The 25,670-nt window shown below is 36.4% G+C and overlaps 1 protein-coding gene across 3 annotated transcripts in view; it reads right to left on the reverse strand.

Annotated features, from left to right (window-relative positions):
• MYO16 (myosin XVI) overlaps positions 1 to 25,670 on the reverse strand; it is a 385,095-nt gene that overhangs the window by 218,255 nt on the left and 141,170 nt on the right. For 2 of the 3 annotated variants that reach the window (XM_064504083.1, XM_026102455.2), the window contains one exon: positions 12,561 to 12,669. In XM_064504083.1, coding sequence (XP_064360153.1) covers positions 12,561 to 12,669 — 109 coding nt within the window. Of the gene's footprint in view, positions 1 to 10,253; positions 10,314 to 12,560; positions 12,670 to 25,670 lie in introns of those variants that run through there. The other variant, XM_026102457.2, reaches the window with a different exon arrangement.

The raw sequence follows: 25,670 nt of genomic DNA on the forward strand, positions 1-25,670 counted from the left end.
TCCAGCTCGTAGCTTCCAGTGGTAATTTACATCCATATATAGAAATGTAACTTGAGTATAAAAACCCTTCCTCACTGTCTTGTCCATGACTTAACCAAAACCGTATGAATAAATGAGTTCTTAGTTCTCTTCTACATTTGTCAGTCAGCTTAAGACGAGTGACAAATGATTTGTATGCAACCTAAATATTTTGTGTGACCAATTTATTTTACATTTTCTCTTCAATGATTTTTGTATTTTTTTACCCTGTTAAAACAATTGAAGCAAGTTTCAAGGTAAAAGTGTGTTTAAAGTCTCCTAGTTTTAAGCTATCCCAGACATGGTATATATGAGTATATTATATGTAGTTCAGCAAAAAATCCCATTCATTTTCCAATATCCTACTCTATACAATGCCTTACATTCTGAAATTTATTTGCATGCAGCACGTCAAAGAGTTTCTTTGACTCTGAGGTGAAGTGTTGAGAGCGTGAACACTGTGTCTGTGGCTACGTATTCCTGTATTTTCACACCTGTCACCTAAATGATACTAAATGGCATTAAATGATAAAAAATGTAAAACATAAATATAAAGCTAAGCTAGAGAAAATGAGATCGGTATATTAAGAAACTGTTTTCTGTATTTGGGCTGGAACCTGTGATCTTTCAGGTAAATGCAGTTCAGACTTCAGATATATATGTATTTATAGCTTCAATTAGATCACCACCCAAAACTTTTAGTATTTCTTTCACCACAAGAGTCAGAGGGTTAGTTCTTCATGTTTTCCATAGGATTTTTAAATGATATCTTTGCCAAGAAACAGAACTCCCTCTTCTTTTTTCGGTCATTCATTTGCTCAGTCCAGCCTCATGAAACATCTCTTCTAGCATGAGGTTGGCACGTGGCATGGAGCCCTGAAGAACACCAGATGTGGAGCTCCCAAAATACAGTATTATTTTAGTAGCAGCCACAGTACTAACAAGCAGGTTAGCACTGTAAAATGCTACTAACACAATGCTTTGAATTAATACTTTAATGCTGGCATGAGTACAACATGATGTAGCACTCTTTTAGGAGAGCTGGGGTGAAATAGATCCCCTTTGTTCTTATCTTTTCAACTCCCTGTTTCTTAGAGTTGGTTTCCAGGTTTTGTTGCTGTCCTCCACCTGCCTTTTTTGGGGCGGGAATACCGGATGTCAGCATAACAATGTTTTTTTCTGCAATAAGTATGCTGGAACTATAGTCATCTTCATGAACATGGCCATAGTAGCTGGTACGGAAGAAAAGGCTGCTGCTTACTCTTAGGAAGACATTACGGTATTATTTTCATTTGTAAAATCTAAAATTACTTACGCCACTGAATTCTGGATAATGTAACACCATTCTAAAATCAACTGAAAAGATGATAAAAATGACAGCCTTGAGCAAAATTTGACATTACATAGTAATACTGACAGGACCAGGTGCTGGGTATCTGCCCCTCCATGACAGAGAGCTGCAAGAACCAGGTGCACCTTGCTCCCACTCCCTGTTTTTCAAATTCGCCTGTTTCAGCCCGATTCAACCTGGCTCACAATCTGGTCAGTTTGGGAACCAGGGACATTGAACATACAATAGTATGCACTCATGAGTAATATTCAGTGCAGCTTCTTTGTCCACGCTTTTCTAATTTAAATTGTTTTTCTAACTTTAATTGGTTCCATAGAAGCCAATGAGACTCTGTGAGTGCCCTAACATAAAATTTTGCATAAGAAAAAGCAGGATTTGCTAACATACTGTTGAATTGACAGTTACTACTCTGAAACACAATGTTGACTTCACATGAATTTCTGACTCCTAAGGATCAATGTATTCATTTTGCCAGACTAGATCAAGTTTTCTGCACCTTCATTACATTTCAGAATAATGGCTTAAAATCACCTTATGACATTTACAAATTATTGTAAAAAAAATGATACCACATGACATCAATTACATCTTTTTATTTTTTGTTTCTCTCTTTGTCCTGCTTTTTGCAAGAATAAATCGATAGATTAGCAGTCTTGACCTGGTGAGGGAACTCTCTCAAGTGCATAAGTTTAAATTTCCAAAATACTATTTGGTGTGAGTGGCTTTATGCACCAAAAATATTAGTTGTCATTTGTAGCATTCACTTTAGGTGCTTCTACCATTTGTTAAACACATTACATAGACAGCCTGAACAGCCTGAAATTAAAGTGAAAATTGACTGGCCATGATAAATCTCTTTCTAATGTTGTCAAGTAAGAAAGATTAAAGGTGAAAAATATATGTATAATTTTATACCTAATGAGGAAGGCAATTTCTAAGTAATACTGACTGAATTTATGTCAGTTTTTCTTCCACTTGATTTCTCCAGTAAGCAACTGTAAAGAGTTTAGTTTTTCAAAGAGAGGGGTATCAGGTGGAAATTAATATAGTACATCTTCTGGGTGTCAATAATGTCTCAAACACTCAGAAATGGAAACAAATTTGTAGTTCATAAGTTCAAAATACCACTCCTTGACTTTCCCTGGAAAGAAAGATTGTCATTCAAACACAGTTACATCATGTCTGTTAAATTGTCACATCTCATTTAAAATTTGTTAAGTGCTAAAGGTTGAGGGCAGAGTCCTACCAAGGCCACTCAAACTCAGCTTTTTCCAGCAACCTACTATGAACTTATCCTTGGCAGGCTCAGAGGATTAAAATATCAAGGTACTCTTACACTAGTAATGAAATACTGATCCTTACACCCTGCAAAATGCATTTTATAGAACTTCGGCATTTTCTTTATGTGTCAAAAAAAACAAAACAAAACAAAAAAAACCCACCTCTGCTACTGACAGTTTAACTTTGCTCACACCGAAGGAGGAATCAGGAAAAGAGTTGAGCTGCATCAATTGCTTTGTGTGTTCTATCATAAATTATATATCCATCAACTCAGAGAAGATGCATAAACAATGCTATGCACGTAGCAAAAAAAGTGCAGTCTACGTGAACCTTAACATGGCTTCACTAGTTTTAAATAATAGTTGTATGAAGGAATGATATTTGTGTGATTTCATCACACAAATAGCAGAAACTGTCTGGTAAGTGTGTTACCACAGTGACATGTCCCACAGACGTTATTTGGGAGTTTTTTGAAATGCTACTGAGACAATAGAGTCCCCTTTTCTCTGCCTGTTTAGAATACAGAATGATGCATTGAAAACCATGCAAAAATAATCTAAATTGCAATCTTAAATTTGTAGTTTTTAATTCCAAGAACTTGGGAAATTTTAGATTTTAGTGTGAAGGCTTCTCCAGTGAGGAACTGCTTACCAGCTTTATCAGGCATACACATGTACCATTCTATGAGACTTGGACAAGGAGACCTTGCCAATTAACTGCCTCACTGTTAATCAAGTTTGTAATTCCGGAGAGTCCTCTCTCCCTCCCCAGGGAGTGCTGCTTTTCATGTATTTGGATGGTATAACAAAACATTACTCATACAGTAACTCTTGCTGGCTAAATCAAAGAGTGACCTTCATGTTGCTTTTCAAAGGGAAAATACGGCCTAGATATTCAGTTTAAATGGGACGAGAGCCAGCATGAATAAACAGAGGAAGAAAATAAAATTGGCATGTACTATGGGAACAGATTCACATTAAGAAGAAAAGGAAAGTCAAAAAGAAGGCACAGGATGGAAAATACACTCCAAATACCCTGTAAAATCAGAACAAGACCTAAATGCTTTCAAATCCCTGTTGGAAATGGGGAGGAAAAGGAATAGTTAAAAAAGTAGTGATCCTGCATGGCACAACATTTGGTGATGAGTATCAGTGCTGATGACAGACAGGGGCATAACCTAAAATCTAGAGACTGTAGCCTTTCTCACTGCTTATGAAAAACACCTGACACGGCCATTCATGACCTTTGGCTATCTCACCCTCTTTGGCATATGATTATAAAAGTGACAGACCAGAGGAGTGTAAAAACCTTGGATAAAAAGGGGCGAGTAGCTTTCAGGAAGTTATAGTGGTAAAGAAATACATGGCAAACAGAACTGAGAATATTTTCTTCAGAAATGTCTAGTAATCATGGAGTCTCTCCACCTGCAAGGGGACTACCCTGTTTTGGTACCCAGTACAAACCACTATACTCCAGCATTCTTTGTTAAACACCGATTTGCACACACCCAGCAGCCACTTTTTTTTTTTTTTTTTTAACTTGCACATCTCATTCCCTAGCGGGTGTAATAGTTTTTAGGAGAGGTCAATACCATCTTGTCTTAAAAACACAAATATGCATTAAATAAGCCAATTCTCCCTCTTATTAAATTATTCTCTTTCCCTGCTTATACCTGCCCTTCCTGCCCAGAGCTGTAACGGTAGCAAGGCTCCTTTCACCCCAAGGGTGATGAGCTTGTCATGCATACGCTGTACTACTTAATTCCAGGGGTGCCATGGTTTATGATGTCTGTTTTTCTCCTCTGCTGCACACTATAAAATAGACATGTTCACAAATAATCAGTGAGAAAAAAATACTTATGTTATTTGTAGCTACAACTTTATCCAGCTTTAGATGCATAAACTTTGAGAACAACTTTACTGGAAGCTTACTAGATAGCTTCATAAAGGATAATAGCTTTGTGAAATTACATTGTTTAGTAGCACTTGTCTATATCACTTAGCATTATGCGCATATGATTTTCAAAGTTCAGCATCTGAACAAATCCATTTCAGCAAGATCTATAAGTATCTGCAAAAAAATGTAAACTTGAAAAAATGCTGAGGCCTATAGCTCTAATTCCAATATTCAGTGCAAAGTCAGTCATTACTGATTGCTGTTGTTCGGTTTTATATGTTTGCTTGTCCTTAAAGCTATCATTAAATACGTTATAAAAGCAAGTGAAGGATGCTTAGTCTATTTCTCTCTACTCTGAGAAAGAATGCTATCAATCAGGAATGAAATTCCTGTCTCCTCCTCAGGCAGATATCAAAGTGATAATCCTCCTTCTCTAGTGAAACATGCTGGGTTTTTTTCCTCTCCTCTATGAGAATGATGTTCACGGCCCTTTTAGCTAAAAATTAGCTGAGTGAACTCTGTCTCTTCTTATTTTGTATGATGAGAAAAATAATTTTTGCAATTTATTTTAACACACTGGCACAACATCAAGGCTAAATAGTAAAATATTCATCTGTGGATATGTCTTACATTTTGTTTGTCTCTTTAGTCTTTTCTAATATTAATATTAGAACAGAGAAGCAAAACAAGGATATCGCCATCTCTGGTCAGTTGTCAAAAGTATGATGTCTGAAATGAGCTCAGCACATAGAGTATTATTTCTATACTCGGTATTTTTCCACAGGTTCTTAATGTGTTATGCTTGGACATTTTTGTGAGGCAGCAGTAAAAGCAGGCTGCTCAACACGGGCAGCAGAGCCAGGAGCTGAGCAGCAAAACAGAGGTGGAGCCAGAAATTCAAGTCAGTGGGTCAAGGTCAGGATCAGCAAGGTAGAAGGCTGGGCTCTGACACAGCTCACACAAGGATCCGAGCTTAAATGTGGCTCCTGAGCCAATGGATGAGTGAAAGATTATGATTATGACAAGGTTTCTCTTTCTCACGACTTAGCTGTTTTCCCAGCCATCTGCTCCCAGGTTACATGGCTGCACCATCGAGACCTCTGGGGAACAGGCTGCAGAGCCTGTGGGTGCACTCCCACAGGATAACTTTTTTTTAGGATAACCTTCTCCTAACTATGTAAAGATTATAGTTTTATGAATTTCATCAACACTGATATTTTATTTTTGATGCTAATAAAAATAGATTACTCATCAGTAAGTTCTCTGAAAGGATACTGAAAGCACATCCCCAGTTTCAGGGGTTCTTCACACTTTTTCAGATTTCTGCAAAGCTTATTAGTTGAGGGTATGCCCATTTCTAGCATCTGCCTTCAAAGTCAAATATCCACAAGTTAGAAAATAAAAAAAATCTAAGGTGGCCTGTTCAAGCTTGCATCAGAAAACACCAAGGCCAGAGGAAGACAGATGTGCATTCTCGACGATGACATTTTCCATGTGTCACATTTTCTGTGTGCTTGATGCATAGGACTGGAAGTGAAACAGCTAGTTTGGTCCCATGTTTTCACAAGCAACAGCATCATGTAACCCCTATCATCAATTAATCAACCTCTACCCAGAAGCTAGACAGATCTTTATGTGCCATAATCGTACTTGTAGGTCTACCCTAATCAGTAAAAATCAGATTGAAAAGTTCTGAACTGCCCTGAAGTTGTTTGGTTTTGGTTGGCTGCTTTTCTATCAACCTACTGCATCAATATTTTCAACAGAAAATTTATAAGAAGAAATCAGGATCACTTTGAATATTGTTCTAAAATAGAAAAAAATAATCAGGAGAATAACTTTTAGCTGAAGTTCACTAAGCTTTAGGGCTAACAATCTGAATGTGTTGACATTTTAGTCATTTCTTATCGTAGTATCTTAGCAATAACTCATTACTGTCTATAAAAAGCCTTTTGGATCCTTAGATATGAAAGTCTAAAGAATTTCTTTTTAATCAAATGTGATTGATCTATAACAATTGCTTTTCTTGAAGGCACTGAAGAAATAATACAGGATAATTCTTTCCTCTTATAGGATTAATAGTTTTTTTCTTTTCTTTTCTTTTTTTTAAACACAACCTCAGTGTTAGCGTATTTTGGCACATGATTTCTTAACTTTTTTTTAAATTAAAAGCAATCAAGTAACATAATTGATCAAAACTGGGATCCCACACGTAACTGGGATTTTCATATTGATTTTATTCTCATAAAAAGTGCCAGAGTGCTGAAAAAGACATGACCAGATTTCATGAAATACTTCAAATTATTTCAATTTTTAAACCATAATAACTTTTTGGATGTTTATTACTCTCAAATGGTAGATTACTGTATTTCCTTAGTCTTATAGCTCATTTATCTTTAATCCTTTGTACAAATTTTAATGGACTGTGGTGTATTTTTGCAAAATCTGGACAATATTTTAACAGTTTAAACCATATTAAACTACTTAAGTAGGTAGGACTTGTACGTGATTTTGGCTCTACATATTTTACATTGAAGATCTTAGAGAGTTAAACACGATCCCCTTAATATTCACAGAACAAAACATATCCATTACTCACACAGCTTGGAATTCTATAAAAGATTTTGATTAAGCACATGAAATCTCTATTATCATCAAAGGTCAATAAACTTTAATCAGCTACTTTAAATTAGTTCACTGCATGGAAAGTTAATTGCTTAAAAAAAAAAAAAAAAAAAAAAAAAAAGAACCTCTGCAGTACAGTAGTAAGCATTTTTTCAACACCTGAGTCATACTCCGGGTGAAAAAAAAGAAATTTATCTTCCAGTAGGTAAATTATTTAAATATAGGCATTCTTTCAAAAAAAATTCACAACAGATTTCCTTTTATTTTTGTAATAATTTGATAGTGCATAAACTGCCATTATACAATAGACAAGCAAGACTGTTTAGTTTTCCAATGTGTAGGATACTTTGACAGCTCTCAAAAAAGAAAAGCAAACTAAAAAAACTCAGATATTGTTTTCTAAGATTAAATAACAAAGCTGATGTTCTCAGAACGCACAATTATCCTACTGAAAGAGGAAGCCTAAGATCTTGGAGGGTAAAAGAGAACTCCTCTTTTTTGGAAACAATTTACACAATGAATTTGTCACATCCTGCCACATGTCAAAGATGGAAACAAGAAATATGTGTCACTCACTTCTAGTTTATAAGTCATTTAATCCACAATGAAACTAAATATCAAGAAATGAAGTAAAAAAAAAAAGAAAAAAACAAAATCTTCAAAGCATTAAATATTTAAAAATAGCCTAAAGGAAGAAAAGGAAGCATAAGGATCATATGCCGCAATCAGTGTTTTGCTGCCACACTTCTACAGTAGAACATTCTGTCTCCAAAAACAAATGGAATATTATTTAAAACTTAAGACACAACAAATTGTGCCTTTCAAATATGTTACCAGTTAATTCAAAATGTGATGTTTTTAAAACAGCATTAACAAATAAAACTTTCCCTTAAAGCAAAATGCTGATATTACTCTAAATAGAGGTTAATGAAAGGTTCCAGGTGGATTCTCAATGATCCCAATAACCCACCAAGCACAGAACAAAACAGGGTAAGTACTAAAAACGCAAAGCCTTTGTACACTTCCCAATATTTCCATTTCACCTCTGGAGTGAGACACTCCTCAGAGGTAAACAATGAAAGGATAACAATCATAAGTTGCAATAAAGAAAATTCCAGATGACTATAAGAAAAAAAGAAAAAAATCTCCATGAGGATGTTTCAGTATTGGAACATGAGGCCAGAGCGGTTGTGAAATCCCCAACTTTGGAGATACTCAGAACTTGACTGAACACGGCCCTAAGCAACCCAAGCTACCCTAAGTTGGCCATGTTTTGGCAGGACATTGGATCAGAAGGCCTCCCAATCTTCTTTCGCTAATTCTTTAAGTATCGCAACTTTCTTCTGATACTGAGACAAGAAGAATGGTAACATGCCAAAGCAATGAAACAGGGGCAAAGAATAAATTTAAGGTTGTTTAAGTGTTTGTATCTGTACTGACAGCATTGCCTAGAACTCTACTAACTGTAGTAGGAACTTAGACACCTAAGCTCATGTGTAGGCACCTACTTATAGACCTGTAAATGTAAATACCATAACCTTAAACTGAACTGAATCCTATGTAGCAGACATCTATACCTCAGCTAGCCATTATGGGCTTCCTTCATAGCCCATGGAGAAAAACATGGAGTTCAGGCCATGATTCATCTGAACCACTACAGATACCTATATTTGAAGCATCTCCTTGCCAAAAAGGAGAGTTAGAGTGGCTAGCAGACATCTGTTTTAACTAAATCAATCCCACTGGATCGACGTCCTGGAGCTCAGAAGCACACTAAGCTTCTGAGTGCTCCCACGACATAACCAGATCTCATACGGTTAAGCTATTTCCAACACTTAACTAAATATGACATTGAATACTGTAGTCCTACTTCTATCCTACTTCTACCTTTGATTACAGATCTCTTAAATGAGGCTTACAATAAATTAGAAATGCTAACCACCTAACACAAAGGATGTTCCTAATAGGCAGAGGATACATGCCACAACTCATTTTCTCCTAGGTAAATAAAAACTGCTTCCTACTTTCTTCAGTTGATAATTAATTTTAGTAGGTACCATAAAATCAGTACAGTACTTACTATAAGTTGTTATAAAGCTGATATCTCTATAGGAAAATAGAATATTTCAATGAAATACACCAACTTTCATGTAGACATCAGTATTATAACGTGTGTATAAAATTCTGATACGCCATGTTGCATAACACCACCACAAAATATATAAAGTTTTTCAGGCACTTGCTAGAGGATTAACTTTACTTTGCACTTGTGATACTCCTGTGCCTAACAAATATTCTACAAACAGAACTCAGAGGACTCCATTTACCCTCAGCTATATTATGTTTCCTTGAGTTTTCTTCCTCTTTCTCGACACACACCTGCAGACTGAACTGAAGTCATGCACTAAGATTTGCACTGCAGGTAAATGGAGCAAAGTTAACTTCAACCTAGCTAGGCTGGATGCTGTAAGTCATGTAGATGTGGAAGGGAATTATTCAAGAAAGCTGTCTGGGAACCTGAGCAAATATTTAAGCAGCTGGCCAATCTGAGCTTCATGCATGCGGGGCGTGCAATTTAGCTCAGTTAGGCCTGTACAAACTAAAGTGTATTTATACTTCCAGAAATAAAGTGGAAGGGTTCAGTAACTTACAACCTCTCAGGAGGTACTTGAGATAATGAAGAACAAGAATGCTTACCAAATAATCACACAAGGAAACACAAAATTGGAACTATCATTTACACAGAAATGCTACATTTTTGTTATCTTCAGTGAGATTACCTATCTGACATTTTAATGACACTTCACAAATCAGAGACCTAGTAAGAAAGGAAAATTAAGTTATGCTTTTCCAATTAAAAAAAGGGGAAAAATATTTCAATTTTTTTTGTAAGTTAACTTGCAAAAATACAGGAAGAAAATAATGGTTTAGCTCATATAAGCATCACCAGCAACTGGAAGCGGTTAACTACCACAGTGATGAGATCTGTAAGAAATTATAAATGCACAAGAGTTTTAAGAACTTGAATGTCCCCAATTAACAAAGTTTCCTATAGCATCAAAGCTAACTGCTCTAATCTTACCTTTGTTTCATCAAAGTAAATTGATAGCTTCTTGTTTTCTTGTTAGCTGAGTCATAAGGCCCTCAATTTTATTTTTTCTCTGTGAACTCTCTGCAATTAGAGGCAATGATTAGAATACAGTCTATTTTACAGAGCAATTACTTCATGCTGTAAAATAGGCTGCATGGCTGAATGGAGAACATCAAGGGAACCTTTCAGGAATGCAGGGGAAGTACAGGCATTAGGGAAATGCGTCTCATTTTGTATTTAAAGGGTGAGACTGGATGTGGGTGTTTCAAAATATTACAAATTGAAGATGGTATTTACTACAGGATCATCTAATGCTCTTGTGCAACCAAATTTTGGGCCATGACATTGCTTTGCATGCGGGTATGCATGTACTGCAATAACAAGGGCTTCAGGAAAACAACCCAAAAAGAACCCTTAGGCTGTGCAATTCAAAATAATTCATACTTATCCAGATACAAAAATAATGGTTGAAGAGGACATCATTAAGGGAAATAAAGGTAGCTACAGTAGACTACTTCAATACTCCAGAAGATACTAATTAAAATTTTCAAACTAAGTACGAAATAAGGGTACATTACATATGTACCCTATACTGAGAGAAGGAAAGCAACAGACCAAGTAAACTTGACAGGTTTTTTGTCATTGACCACCAAAAGATCAGGATTTCACCCAGAACTACAATTAAAGGGAAGAATTGATCTACCCTAGTCCTCTAAAATTAAAACCAATCAACTAGAACTTGTCAACCTAATCTCCCATTACAATCAGCAGAAAAAGGCAGTCCTGGAATTCAGTTCTTCTGGCCTAGCTAGCTTAGAGAGAGCTGAAATGCTATACATGTTTCCTATCTCTCTCCATTGACCAAAAGAAAAGCTCTGGACAATTAGCTCAGGCTTAGCAATCTAAAGTTAGTAGATGTAGAAAGTTTAATCAGGTTTAATTTTTTCTTCTCTTGAAATTTTCCACATTCACAGAATCATTGTTTTAATGCGGGATAATACCTCTGCTATCTACTGGACAAAAGCAACACTGATAACATCAAAGTCATAAAAATGTACTGTTCCGTATACCTTCTTTCAATGCAGATATATTGCAAAGAAACTAGCATTTTTTTAAATTCTATTGTTAAATTTCCTTTCTGCAGCCAAACTTAAACAGAGACAAACCAATGAGATGAGAAGTTTCTTCTGATGGATCTGCATTAATCTTTGCAAGCAGACCACATTTTGTTATGTAATCACATGCTTTATAAATGCAACACCAGCCAAAGCTTTTAGACCTCCAAATATATGCATTTTACAAGATACTAAGGTTTTTAGTAATTGACACCTGTCTTGCCATTAAAAAAAAAAGTCCAAAACCAGAGTCCATGAGCTGAGAAGACTTTTTCAGATACCACAGAAACAAAATTGTGAAAATATCAGGGTACTGGATACACTGGATATACTACTGACTAGACACACAGGATCAGACATTGAATGTTATTTCCTTGCCAGCTTTTAAGTGTCGATTAACAGGATGTAACTTAATTTGGCTTAAGTTAAAGCAGATTTCTTCTATGGAGACAATGTTAAAGTTACACTTTTTATATTATAGCTCTTTATTATTTCTGTTTAATACATTTCCCTCAGTTTTATGATGTGCCACGTAAAATCTGAATGCAAACTATTACAGTCAAAAGCTATATTAGATATTTCACCCATACCTTATTTAGGAGCCAGTGAATGACAAAGCATTTTTTGGTATATAGGTGCTGTCATCTACAACATACTGAACATATTATATAACAAAAATTTACCTACAATACTTTCTCCATACAAAACAAAACCAATACTAATATTTTGAAGAAAGTGGTAAAGTTTCATTTACAATTCCATTCAGAAGACTTGAACAGATTTGTATTTAACAGGCTATCACTGGAGAAAATATAGGCTGCAGCTCTGTATAACTCCTATGTAAAATGAAACCAAATGTGAAACCTGGCCTTCAAACTGTTCAATTAGTTGTTCTAAAAGCTTCTGGGCTACTGCTGTTTCTCTGCTTTTAATTCACATTCTGGCATCTCCATCTGAATGGGCAAAACCAGATCTGACAATCACCAATTGTCACTAACCTATATCAGTTTTCCCAATCTGGACACACTGAAGTCTTTAACGACTGCAAATCCTCTTCATCCTCTTCATCTCTAAACTAATATAGTTCCAGAGTCACTGATGATTATGTTAAAAGAATATCCAGCCTTTTTACTTTTATGTCATATCCAATAAAAACATTTCAGAATTTGAAGAACTGACTTACCATTTTCTTCTAAGTACATCAGAAGGATGCTGCTGGATTCGGTCCCTTCTATGGCATAATCAAGTGCAATGTTTCCATTAACATCTTGCAGCAGCACATTTGCTCCAGCCTACACATAAGAATTAAGAACATTTTAGGATTTTGTAATGAAATCTCAAAATGCTATGGGGGTTCTAACGTATTGGGGCCAGTTAACATTCCCACTCAAAAACATTTCAAAACTTGGGTTTTGGGACAGTAGGTTTATTGTAACCTGAAACATAAAACAAAAACAAAGACAAAACTAAAGGACTCCTGACTGTCAGAAGAGCTGGCACAGCTGACACTGGTAGCGCCCAAGCCATCCAGCCTGCCTGTACTGCACAGATGTCTGAGCTGCCCATCAATGAATTTTGGAACCACCACGGTCTGCAGCACAGCGTTTCAAAGTAAAGAAAGCTGTCACCAATTACAGTCTGCCTTAAAATACTGCACAATAAACAGGAGTGGTTCAACAGCTGACTGACAGGCAGCACAGACACCCATGCAGTAGGGATAGGCAGACAGCTGGTAGGGGTAACCTCATCAGCCAGGCCAACCCCTATGGCCTCATTCATCAATCAAACTTCAAAGAGAATCATCCCCTGCTAAATAAAATTTCCATTTGTCACCAACTGGAGACAATGGAAGTGAGCTTGATAATTTCAGCTGTAGTCCCTAAAGGAGGGAAGCTGACATTTCTATAAATTTCATTCAAAATCCAACGTAAAGGACAGACAACTAAAGGGGGCCACAGAACCATTTGGGTGGGTATGGGGGGGAACAGGCACATGAGAACCACAAAGAGAAACCACCAGAATGATGAGAAAATTCACATTTTCTATATTGAATGTTGTTAATGTTAGAATTTGCAATACAAAGGACAATTTTTTGTCTTCTTTTTTAATATGAAAGCTTTCTTCTCTTCCTTGAATATATTATACATATCTAGTGGACATAAAAGTTCACACTGCAGTGAAATGTCATCTGTCATCTTTTAGAGGCCATAACTTTAATTCATTTCAAGTGTTCTCTCTATGGCTTTAACTGAAAGCAATTATGAAACACAAGTGACCTCTGGTAAGTTTAATTACTTTTCTTACCCACTTGTATGATAAAAGTGTAGCTAATAAAAATGATGGCTACCAATGACAATCTTTCTTTAAACCACAGTGGCAAAGGTAAACTGGTAATAAGGAATTATTAATATTAAAAGATATGACTGCTTCTTTCAGGAGCTTACACTGTAAGTACCATATCAAATAAAAATTCCCAGTGGGTCAGCTCCTGGCTCAGGGTAACATATGACATCAAAAGCTAGAAAGTCATGTGGGTTTCACGTCATCCGACTTAAACTGTTGAAGCTGGACTGCTAGTCTGAGCTAATCTCCTGTGTTTCCTTTGTAGTGAAAGAAGGGACAGACAGGCATCAAAGAAGGACTCATCACAGCTATCTCAAATACTGAAATATCCTACTAGAGGATATCCCACACTGTAGGATAAACTTTCTACAAGTTATACTACTTTCTGGTAGTGTCTGTCTTGCTCCACTGACCATAAGGGGAGACCAGCACAGCAAATTCAGATTAGATGCAAAATCTGTAGATAGCTGAATGAGATTAGATGAGAGGAGTTGACTCTCTTAGTGAAAAGGAATGGAAGGAAACTTTCAAAATCTAAAATGTTATATTAATTACAGTGCTATGAAAATAAATTTCTGTTTATCTATCCTACAAGTGAGAGCCAGAACTGAAAAGATGATAAAAAAGCTGGCAAAGGATAGATTTGCAGAGCATAATTTCTTTGCAGGATGGCATAACCATATTTACTGTACTTGTTCCACAATTAGGCAGCAAGATTTTGTGTTTTGACTTCTATTCACCGACCCATGAGGGTTTGCTAGTGATAGTAGAGTCAAAGAAGTAACACATTTTTTGTGTCTGATTGTTTTGCATGTAATGAAAAAGAAGCATAAAGCCTTGAAGGCACCTATCCTTCCTTGCATATAAATAATTTTCAAGCAAAGTCAGAAATTCAGGTGGATAACAATAAAACAAACCTACATACATTTTCTCCCTTGTTGAGCTAAGAAACCAACATACTTTTGACATACTAAAATTCAGGAAAAGTGGCATATTTAACTTGGCCAGCAGCACGCTGTCCATTCTTTCTCTAAGCCGTAATGTCACTGAATGATACATGGAATTATTCAGCTCCTCATAATTTTTATTGGGTAGTTCTACATTAGTTTATTTCTTTCTTCAATTGTTGCTATTTCATAAATATCTTTTTTAGTGACCAAAAGTTACATATATTTCAAGTGTTAGTATACATGAAACCTCAGCAGCACCTGAACACATTCTTGATGCTTTATGTTTCCTTCCTCTATATTGTGTGCCAAGCCAATAAAGGAATTATTTAGTGTGGACCCCAAAGAGTTCCACCAGCTTATTTCACTAATAGGTTTGATTATGAGATGATCAACTAATGAAGATGTATGTGCTGCTTATGGGCTACATACAATAATAAACCTGGGATCCAACTTTCCAGGACAATGTCTGACCTGCCAACTTGTTTTCTTTTCACCATTTTTACAGTACTAAAACAAATGATTGAGGCTCGAAATAATCATTAGAATGTCTTCAAAACTATACTAGGCTTTTAAAATCTGCCTGATTATTTATATATTTATTTTATGATTACTACCATGAAATTTTCTTCCAGAATCATAAACAGAAACTTGAACTTTATTAAAATTAAAGATAAGGCTTGCTGCATTCATCTGACTTCAGCATATCTGATTTTAAGAACTGTATCAAATGTTTTGAGAATAGTCAGAAATACTGCTATTTGTAAAGTCCAATATGTTTCATAAAGAAAGCAATCCTAAATATAGCATATAAAAGAAGATAACCCTTGTTCTACGAAGGAAGCATCTTATCCAGGACTATGTGTTTGGGGATTTAAGTGCACAGGGATTCAGGTATTAGAAATGTTTCCTAAGCTGAATTTCTTAGGTGCATTCTCAAAACGGTTCTTAATTCTATTTCTGTGCTTAGCTATGCTTTCAAAGAAATCCTGACCTGAAATAATCCCCCCTTGTGATCACCATCTGAAAAATGGCTTTCAAAGAGAAATTAAGAAAAAAATCCCAGGCTAGCTGACAAATTTTTCTGTCAATATAGAAAAAAAAGTTCAAAAAAGGGTAAACAGATAAAAAAAAGTTTCTCTTCTTATCAAGTTCTATTTTTTTTCTCATTCTCTCCTCTTTCACATGGGGCCATGGAAGACAGACTGTAACCATTTGAAAGTAACCTGCTAACAAAGAGTTTTTATCAAGGAACCAATTTTAATAAACTTTTTATATTCTGAACCAGATTCTGGCATAACTACAGATGAAACACTCTCACCAGTTCTTAGTATTTATCATTCAAATCTTCAAACCAAACTAATAAAAAACAAATTCATTAATCTAGGTACATGTGAAGTGCTGTAAATGTATACCACTTTGCAATTGCTCACAATATCAATTTCATTTAGATTTAGTGATATGGCTACTGTAACAGATAAGAAGGAGTATAGAATTTCCCAGATGATTCCACTGGCTCACCAGGCACTTTTCTGCCAGTAACTTATACTAAGTTAACCAAAGAAAAGTAAACTATAATGCATGCCTCGTGTTAATCAAGGAAATCAAGGAAATATGGGGAACTGTTAATACAAGAACCCCCAATAAATTTGTATCTTTTCATTTTGCCACACAGTAACATGCACATGTACTATTGAAACTTGTGGAAATGCCTTCTGCATTACCACAAAACATTTGTGGCATTTCACTTGCCATAACATACGTATGTATTTTTTTTTCCCTATTGACCTACACTTTTGCACTAATTTCATTAAAAGGTTTCGTTCATTGAAGCATATCCAAGGTTTACACACACATCTATGCATAGTCTCATGTATACCATGGATAGCGTGCAGATGGTCCATCCTTCTAAAGAACTGTGTGGCAAGCCTCTGCTAAAAGTCTTGTAGTATACTATCAGTTGAAAAGACAGCAACCGCAAACAGGATATAATGCTCTATTTGCTTGTTAACAGGGAAACATACTGGAAATCCCACATTCCCAAGGGCTCCATGGATCCATTTGATCTTGTTCTCTAATCTCAAAGGCTTGCATGAATTTTCATTCAAGACACCAAATCCCAGAAACCTAGCTGGCTCCTCTTTTTGTGGCTTATATTGGCCTTCATTAGTTTGACCTTCATTCATTAACAAAGCAAAAGGTATAATGTTGTTCAATATAGTGTTGTGTTACACATCATTAGCAATGGATCTTGCTTTTCACAAATTCATGATGCTAAGCAGAACAGGAAAAGCTCTCAAGGAGGGCTCACAAAAATCAACGACTTTTCCATATTAGAAAACCGCAGACAAAGAAATAAAATTAAACATTAAATGAGAATGGCTGAGCAGCTGCTCTCAGTTCAACAGCATGTTTTTCTTCCAACTCATTTCAACAACAGACTTCCTGTAGGCAGGATATTTCACAGAAATAACAATTTAGTTACTAGAAGAGTTGGGGAAAAAACAAATGAGGATTTAGTGTTTACCAATCATAGATCTGCATTGACAGTTCCCCTAGCTGCTCCCTGTTGCAATCCTACTCACTAAGAAGAAACCTGACACACACATAAGCCGAGCAACTACTTTCGTTTTAGTTTTTTGGATATAAGACAATCTAGGAACTATTTTACTGAACCTGGATATTGTCTCTCAGAATGTTGATTGCAGTCTTAATACTTTAATTTTGACTTTTTCCTCAAATCTTTAAGGAACACACACACACACACACACGCACACACACCCTCCAGCATTGCACATTCTAAAGACATCAGGGATACAGCTAATCAATATATGCCCATTCTGGAGTAAAGCACAGATTCTTGTCCAAGAATAAAATGTCAGAAGAGGTGCCCAGAAGCCCAGGAAAAGCCAGCTATCTTCCCCTGAGCAGATTCAGGACTAGGAATCTACCATGCAGCTTACATACTTCTAAAATTTAACTGTTATTTCTACTCCCCAGGACTCAACAGAGAATGGAAGAGGAATGACAAATGTTTACAAGCCATCTGTAAAGACCTGCAACTTTCACTATAGTCCATGACCACCAATGAAGCCTGCCAAACGAAACATGGAAGGGGCACAACAGTCTCCCTGTATGGAAGACAGAAGTGGGACTGGTAGAAAGCCATCCACCAAACAGCGGTATCTGCTATACAGCTAATCCTAGCAGGCTTTTCTTTCACGTATCTTGGTGGAACAAAAAGGAATTAAAATTTCAGCTGTACAAAACCAACATTTCACAAGCCTGTTCTTCAGGGCAGTTTCCGTCATTGCAGGCTGAGGAGACCTGATCTTTGAATAAATGGGAATTTCAGTCACTCAAGACTGATGACTGGAGCTTCAAAGTATTATGTTTTGCAAATAAAAAACTGTAATTTCTCTCAGGTAGTTAAGTTCCACATCTAAACAAACCCTCACACAGACTGTAATGGAAACCAGACCTAGGCATAGCTTTTCCAAAATAATAGGTTTTCCTCAGTAAATTCTGATTTATTGAAACCTGGGCTTTTAAGTGCCTTGAAGAAATGCAAATAGCACTCTCATTATAATGTAGGAATTTTCAAATTGAAAATATTTTCTTCCTTTGTTTCCAGAATGGCTCTGCTCAAAATAATCTGAATAACAAGAAGTCAAACTCTGTACAGCAATTCAGAACTTACATCTAGGGATCACAAATCAAAATAACAACTGAAAAGATCTAATTGCACCTATTGCTCTCGTAATTTGATACACTAACACACGTTCAGTGAATGCGCCTTGCACAGACTTGTGAAGCTACAGAAAGACTGTAGGGAACACATACTCATGCTCAGCTGATATCCTCTGTTGTAGGGCAGCACATTTAGGCATATTCACTCAGAAGCACAAATGCTCCTTTAAAACAAATGGAAAAAACTCTCACTTCCATTTACTTCCATGGACTTGCAGAGCTCCAGGACAGCTCTACAAACTCAGCCGGCTGAGTACACAGGCCCAGCATTTCTTCCAAAACCTTAAATCAGCGGTTTCCTCCAAATTATGGAAAATTGATTGACTCAGAAACTTCTATATCTCATAGAGAAAAGATGCTATCAATCAGCTGTTTGCTATCTTTGTTCTATTTTAAGGCTTTACACTCTGTGGGAGCTGCTGCTGTGTGTAAGCCCATGCCTGTCAAATTACCAGGATTACTCTTCCATAAGAGGCAGGAAATGTCTGCCATCTGGATGAGCTTAACTTGTGATATAAGGCAAGGTTTGGATTCATTTTTGGCATGCCTCATCCCACATCATCCAAACACAACACAGCCTAGAGAACCAAAGCTGAATTCAATGCCTTGTAAGTGCTCTCTTGGCACAGAAAATAAGCTGAAGATGAGGGATTGTCTGTCTCCACGAAGACACTCTAAAGGAAAGCAAGACAGAAGTCAGTGCAGACAATCAGTTCTCTTCCAAGCTTGGGAACATAGGACTAAAGGAGTCTACAGTCCAAGAGCATAAGGGAAGGCAAGATCAGTTGGAGGTCCTGCGGTGCTCAAGTGAGCCTACAAGAGAGGAGCTGGAACCCATGAGAATTCATATACTGCACTGATCTCAGAAAAACCACAGATAATCCTTTTGTGTAACAGAATAGCTGTGTCATTTAGGAATTTAATTTTACACCCAGGAATTTAATTTTACGCCAATACACTGATATAATTGCTAAAACAACATATGCATATACATTGTAATGGTATAGCATAATTACAATATACTTTTTTCCTATATAGTTACATGCTAGACTAGTCAAGCAACCTTCATACAAATACACTTGGGAATTTTATCATACTAATAGAAGTAAAGTGTTTCAGCTATTGTGTGGAGACAAGTTCTTTAAATCATGGCACTCTTGGGTTCCATATTGCAGAAAGAAGCATCAAGATCTAAATATGCAACTTAACTCCTGGTCCCAAAATAGACTTTTTTTGTAATATAGAAATTAGGATTTATGGACACATACCAATGCACATTACACAATGTACAATATAGTGTTCCAAAAATCCCAAGTATCTTAACTTTTGTAAAAGATGAGCTAAGAAAGGACAAAAAAATGTGCAGATAAAGTGGATGTTTATAAAAGCTCTCATATAGATGCACACACATTAGATCAGCAATGTCTACAGAAATACCCAATTTTATTTGAAAACACACTTCTTTGTTGCTGTAGTATGTGCCCAAACTAATAAAAACAGTACTTTAAAATCATCATTCAATGTTCAATAATCATTCTGATAATCATTTAATTTATGGGGAAGGCATTTTTTCTTAAACTAACAATATGTAGGCAATGTCGAGCCACAGAAAGGATTTTCAATAAGTTAAAAAAATAAGACTGTCATGGGACATATTGCAGATTGCTTGATAGGCATAGTCTGTTCCACTAATGCATTCAGAAGATAAAAGAATTAGCACTGATGACTGAAAACTAAAGACCAACATTTTCCCATCTGCTTTTGCACCATGGGGACTTAAATTCTGCCCATCAGCTGGAAGGCTTGTAAAAGGCAAAAAAGAAACCCACTCACTTCCAGTAATGAACTCTACTGATAACACTGCAGAAGTCAGTGTGTTTTCAGTAACTTCTTTCATAGCAAAATACAACTAAGCATAGAGTTAGGAGGTGAAAAATGAAAATCTACTAACCCAGAAGCTACCAATTCAAAAATAATGCAAATTTCTCAAATTATGACTGTTTCCATGCTCTAGCACCAGAATATTCATAAGGATTTGGGAACATCCTATTAATTCAAAATGCATATAGCTATTTACATGTATCTTAATTAGCTGGCAAGTGGGCTTTCATGGTTGTTCTCCATATTTTGGCTCCTAGTATGCTTCCCTAAGATTTCTTGGAACATAAGCTTTTCATTTCTGAGCTAAATAAACTCTGGTTTCCTTGACCTAGCTTTTTCTCAAGAAATTATTTTTATTCCCTCTCTTCTCCCATCTAAGTCTCTGAAAACATGCAGAACCATCAAACTAGTTTAATTAGAAGTTGTGACAGAGTTATATTTGATGTATCCATTTTTCCTTTTTTACTACCATATTTCAGTATTCTTCCAGCAAGCTCAACTAAGCCGTCTTAACAATCAAAATCCCTTGAATACATGACCAAATTTTGTAATTCAGTTTGAACACTAACTGCAGCAGCCTTCATGTGTCTTCTTCATATATAATCACAGCCATTTGATTAGTCACCTGCTTTTAAAGCTATGAGGAAAGGGGCAAAACCAATATGCTTTTCTCCTGCATTTCATGTTGCCTGCATTTGAGAAAGAGGTGGTACACTTCGTCTTAGAGACAGTGTTGGGCAAATGAAGGTATAGGGCTTTAGGTGTGACAATGATTTTCATCAGCGAGTTTGGACCACGGTAGAACATATTCAAGTTCAGGACTAGGTCACCCAATTAGCCATGTCCTTAAACATCCAATTCTCCAGTCTCCATGCATAAGCTTCATGCAAACACAAATGGCCAGAAAGTATTTGCTCTTGAGATGCATACTTTTCTTAGTGTAAGTCAAGATTTTGGCTGCCTTGCATTTAAAAAACCATTAAGATGTTAAAGGGCAGCTACTGAAGAATTATATCCCTGATTCTCATCTCCATGGCCAAGTATGACAGAAAGAAAGCAGTATCTTACTTTATTTATTTGTTTATTTATTTATGCAGGCACTTCTTGGTCAAAATTCCTATTAGACAGTTTTAGTGAGGGCTTCTCAGAAAAGAGATATAAAGATAAGGCACTAAAAGATCTGAGTGGGTGCTATAAGCATGAAGAAACTCCTGCTTAGCATGGTAGAAGAAGAAAGTTAAATTGGGATAATTATGTAAATTGGATGGAGCAGTTTGAATATCACAAAATGTGCTAAGATATACCTTTAACTCTTTTAATCAAATCATTTTCTTTGCAAGTAAGAAAGAATTCAGAAAAGACCTCAGGATATATTTTCATACAATAATTTAGTATCTATACTGGAAGTTGAGGTACACCAAAGAAATGGCAGAACAAAAAAACCCCAGCAAAACATAGTTTTGTGATATTACATCACAAAGAAGAGTTTTCTTTGTCTAGAACAGCATTCAGTTCTGTTTTTAAGACACTGCAGCAAAAATGCTAATGATCAGAACAAAGTCATCAAAGAGTGGCTAAAGTACGGAAGGATGGGTGTATGACTTGATATTGCCAACTCTCAAATTGTTTGGCAAGAAAAGAGAATTAGAAGGGAGCCTTCAAAGAGCATTGATGGCTAAAGACTAAAATTTCCCCATCTGCTTGTGCACATGGGACTTACACATGCCCCATCAGTAGCAGGGCTTATAGGAAAAAATTAAATGATTCAAGCACTGAATGCCTCTGATAACAGTATAGAAGCACACATTCTTTTCAATTCTAAATTAATTTTAATCATTAAAAATGCATAGGCACACGGAAAAGTTATCAGTCCCTGTCTCATTATATTGGAAGAAAAGGTCACTTTATGAAATTATTGCCTGTTAGTTTTAGGACAAGTAAAAGGAAGTTTTTCACAGAGAAGGGAGTGAGCCTGCCAAAAAGTCTTTTGAGTCAGATACTATAGTTACTGTAAGGACTGGGGTGGTTTACTTTATAATAACTAATGATGTTTGTAATTACATAAGGTCAACAAAATCTCGTATTTTAGGAAATGAAATGATCTCTTCCCAGGGTTAGTAAGAACTGTCATTCATGTAAAACACAACACAGTAAATAAGGCACAATTTTACTGGAGGCAAAAAGGGGTAAGAAACATCCTCTGACAATCAACTACAGTACAGCTAGGGATAGGGTATAAACCAAGCTAGAATGAAAAAAAACTTTCCAATTTAAAAAAATGGCAAGTATTACCTTTTACTAATACATTTCCTATTTGTGTGTGTGCGTGCGTGCGTGCGCATGCATGTGCTTCCAGGCTCAATTAAATGATGCAAATGGTGGAAAAATCTGACTGGAACCAAAACTTTAGACCCTATTTAACAAGATGGTCTTCTCCTTGCTCTCTGTGTGTGGGAAGTCAGCCTTTTCTTCTCTTCAATGCACACTGTCATATCTTTGACTGTAGTTATGCAATTTCAAGACACTAATACTGAAGACTGATTTTCATACTCCAGTCCATGCTGAGATTACATACATACATTCACAAATATATACATGTAAACTATATATGTTTCAAATAGTACATAGAAATAAATAGAACCATTTTGGGCATGGCATTGGATACTACCATTTTACTGATGCAGAGAAAATGACAAAGCTTACATTAATGTATAGACATGTACAGCAAAAATAAAGAAAAGTGTACTATGTGTCTCTGTTAGAAAAGGCAAGAGATTAAACAGTACATAGAAAATGATAGCTGCATACAGTATATAGTTTCTGCAAAGATAAATGCATTCATTTCATGCAAGGAACTAAGAGTACAAAAACACTAATTTAACATAGTTAATTTGCATTTTTGTTATGAGACAGGCTCATTGTGTTGATTGATAACATAAGCATATTCCAAGTGTACAGGGAAGAGACTGTGTAGCAGCTTAATCAGCACCTAGGGCGACACTGTCCTGCTGGTTAGTAATTAAATCTATACGCTCTACAAACAAGTCATTGTGTGAAGTACCAACTGTATTTAGAAAGTTCAGTATGCCAGTCATCTTAATACAGAAAGAAATTGGCTTCTCAGAACCCTAGAGTGTAACTAGACAACTCACAAGCAGGCTACAGCATTATTTTACTATGCCTGGTTATTGCATGAAATGTAGTATATTTGCAAAACTTCCAGCCATACAGAGTAGCAATATTCTGTTTGGCACTGTTCTATCCTAAAACAACCCTGGTGGAAAAAACCTATCTTGCGCCAAATTTTCTCCTCAGTTACATAAAAAGGATAGCATATACCACCTATACATTCAACCAACAGGAGCATAATCCACAGCTGTAATTTACATATTAATCAACCATAAGATTACAGGTCTATTTGCATAAAGTACTGTCAATTATTTAATGCATATTTTGACAAAGACATAGAATGTTAGAAAAAACATAAAGCAAAAACATCTAAAGACATAATTCTTCATGGATCAAGGATTACTTATGTATTTTAACAGGCAGATTTTTTTAACCAGTCATGTTAACACAGTGTAATCTTAGCAGTAAATGATGAGGTGACGAGCATGAAAGATTAGTCCCTATCATGGCCAAGCAGCATTTGTCCATAATCATTCCCTAATGATGCTCTGGTCTTCTTCATTGCCCCAAAAGCTCTTCCCACCTCCAGTACTCTCATAATTTTTACAAACATCCTTCTTCCCAACAAATGGAGTATCATTAATCTTGCATTATTTGCTTTAATTCAACAAATATTTTTTAACATTTTAACATTTTTGAAAAAATGATCTTATATATAGTATTTAAAAAGCTTGCTGTAAACCATAGTTCCTAATGAGTCATTTGAAATGAAGGCAAGTATGATCTGATAAACTTTGATTCTTACATAGTTGCAGATGCAGCTGTTTTTCACAAATCCAAATTTTTTCATTACCTTTTATACATGCTTTCCAGCATCCTCTTAGCCTTCCTTCCTTTCAAACAGCAACCACATGTTGTTTAAGCTCTTTATCAAAAAGAAGAAAACCACACTATCCCTAACTCTCCACTACTTTTCAGTTTAAGTCTTGAATTCCCATGCTTCATTATGCATCCCAGTCTCATTATCTCACATTCTTTTGCACTGAACTGAATTATCTACTTTTCCTCACAAAGTTTACACTAGTTATTTCAAATTTGAGATGTCTATTTTTCTCCATTTTTGCCTATTCTAATCGAAGAGACTTCAGAAACACATGCAAACATGAGCCTTTTACTGACCCTCATGTCACCTCATTAATATATTACCTCCACTACCCTGTGCTGTCATAATTTACCAAAACCATCTGCTTTCAATCCATAAGCCATTTTTTCCTGCAGCAGTTTTCTTTCCAATAACTTTATACATCAATCTTTAGGGTGGCATATCAAGGCAGGTTGCCCTTGAACTTTTGATAAATTGTATCAATGCTGCATTTTCCCTACTAGTTTACTCACAAATTCAAGAATTCATGAAGATTCATTTGACGGCTCTTTTTTCATGTTCACTAGCCTTTCTAAATTATGTATTTCAAAATATACCATAGAGCTATTTAATTCCCATGTTTCCCAAATGAAAACACACAAAAAGCCATATAAGTGGGTTCTTTTTTGGGAGGTGTAGAGTACCGGTACTAAACGCGGCTTTGTCTCGACATTGCCGCCACCATCTTGTCACCCCGCAGAGGGGAGAGGCAGCGCCCCTCCCCACAGCACGGGGCCCGGCGTGCCGCCAGTTTAGAGGTAAACAACCTCATGCGCCTGCGCAGGGACCAAAAGGCGCGAAAAAGACCAGAAGAAGGCTTCTAGGGGGACAGCATATCTGGCACAAACCACATGTACACATTTGCGATCTGTGCATGAGCGAGAGACCCTGAGAAGCCCCTAGATGTTTCTGGAAGATTCCAGGAGGGCGGACTGCGCATGATAGCTCATTTGCTTGAGAAGCCAGGTAGCGCCCTCCCAGAGGCGGGGCAAGAGCCTATAAAAACCAGACTCCGTAAAGCGCCGGGGCAACAACTGGAGATCTCAAAAGGAGTCAGTGGAACATCATTGGGCTCGGAGTGGTGGTAGCTAGTTTCCTCTCTTCTTTTCCAACTTTCTCTATCTTCTCCCCTCACTCTTTTTTCCCCCTCCTCTTCGCCTCCCCTTTGCCTTTCCCCCACCTTTTCTCCTCACTTCGTTGAAAATAAAGTTAAAAGGTTGTATGATATTTGACCGGTTTTAGCGTCTTAATCTTGTCCTTGGGATCGTAACAAAACCGTCCCGATACTGGATTGGGACAGGGGGCTGGAGGGGTGGGGTGT

Source organism: Dromaius novaehollandiae, chromosome 1 (genome assembly GCF_036370855.1).
Source record: "Dromaius novaehollandiae isolate bDroNov1 chromosome 1, bDroNov1.hap1, whole genome shotgun sequence".
Classification (NCBI taxonomy): Eukaryota; Metazoa; Chordata; class Aves; order Casuariiformes; family Dromaiidae; genus Dromaius; species Dromaius novaehollandiae.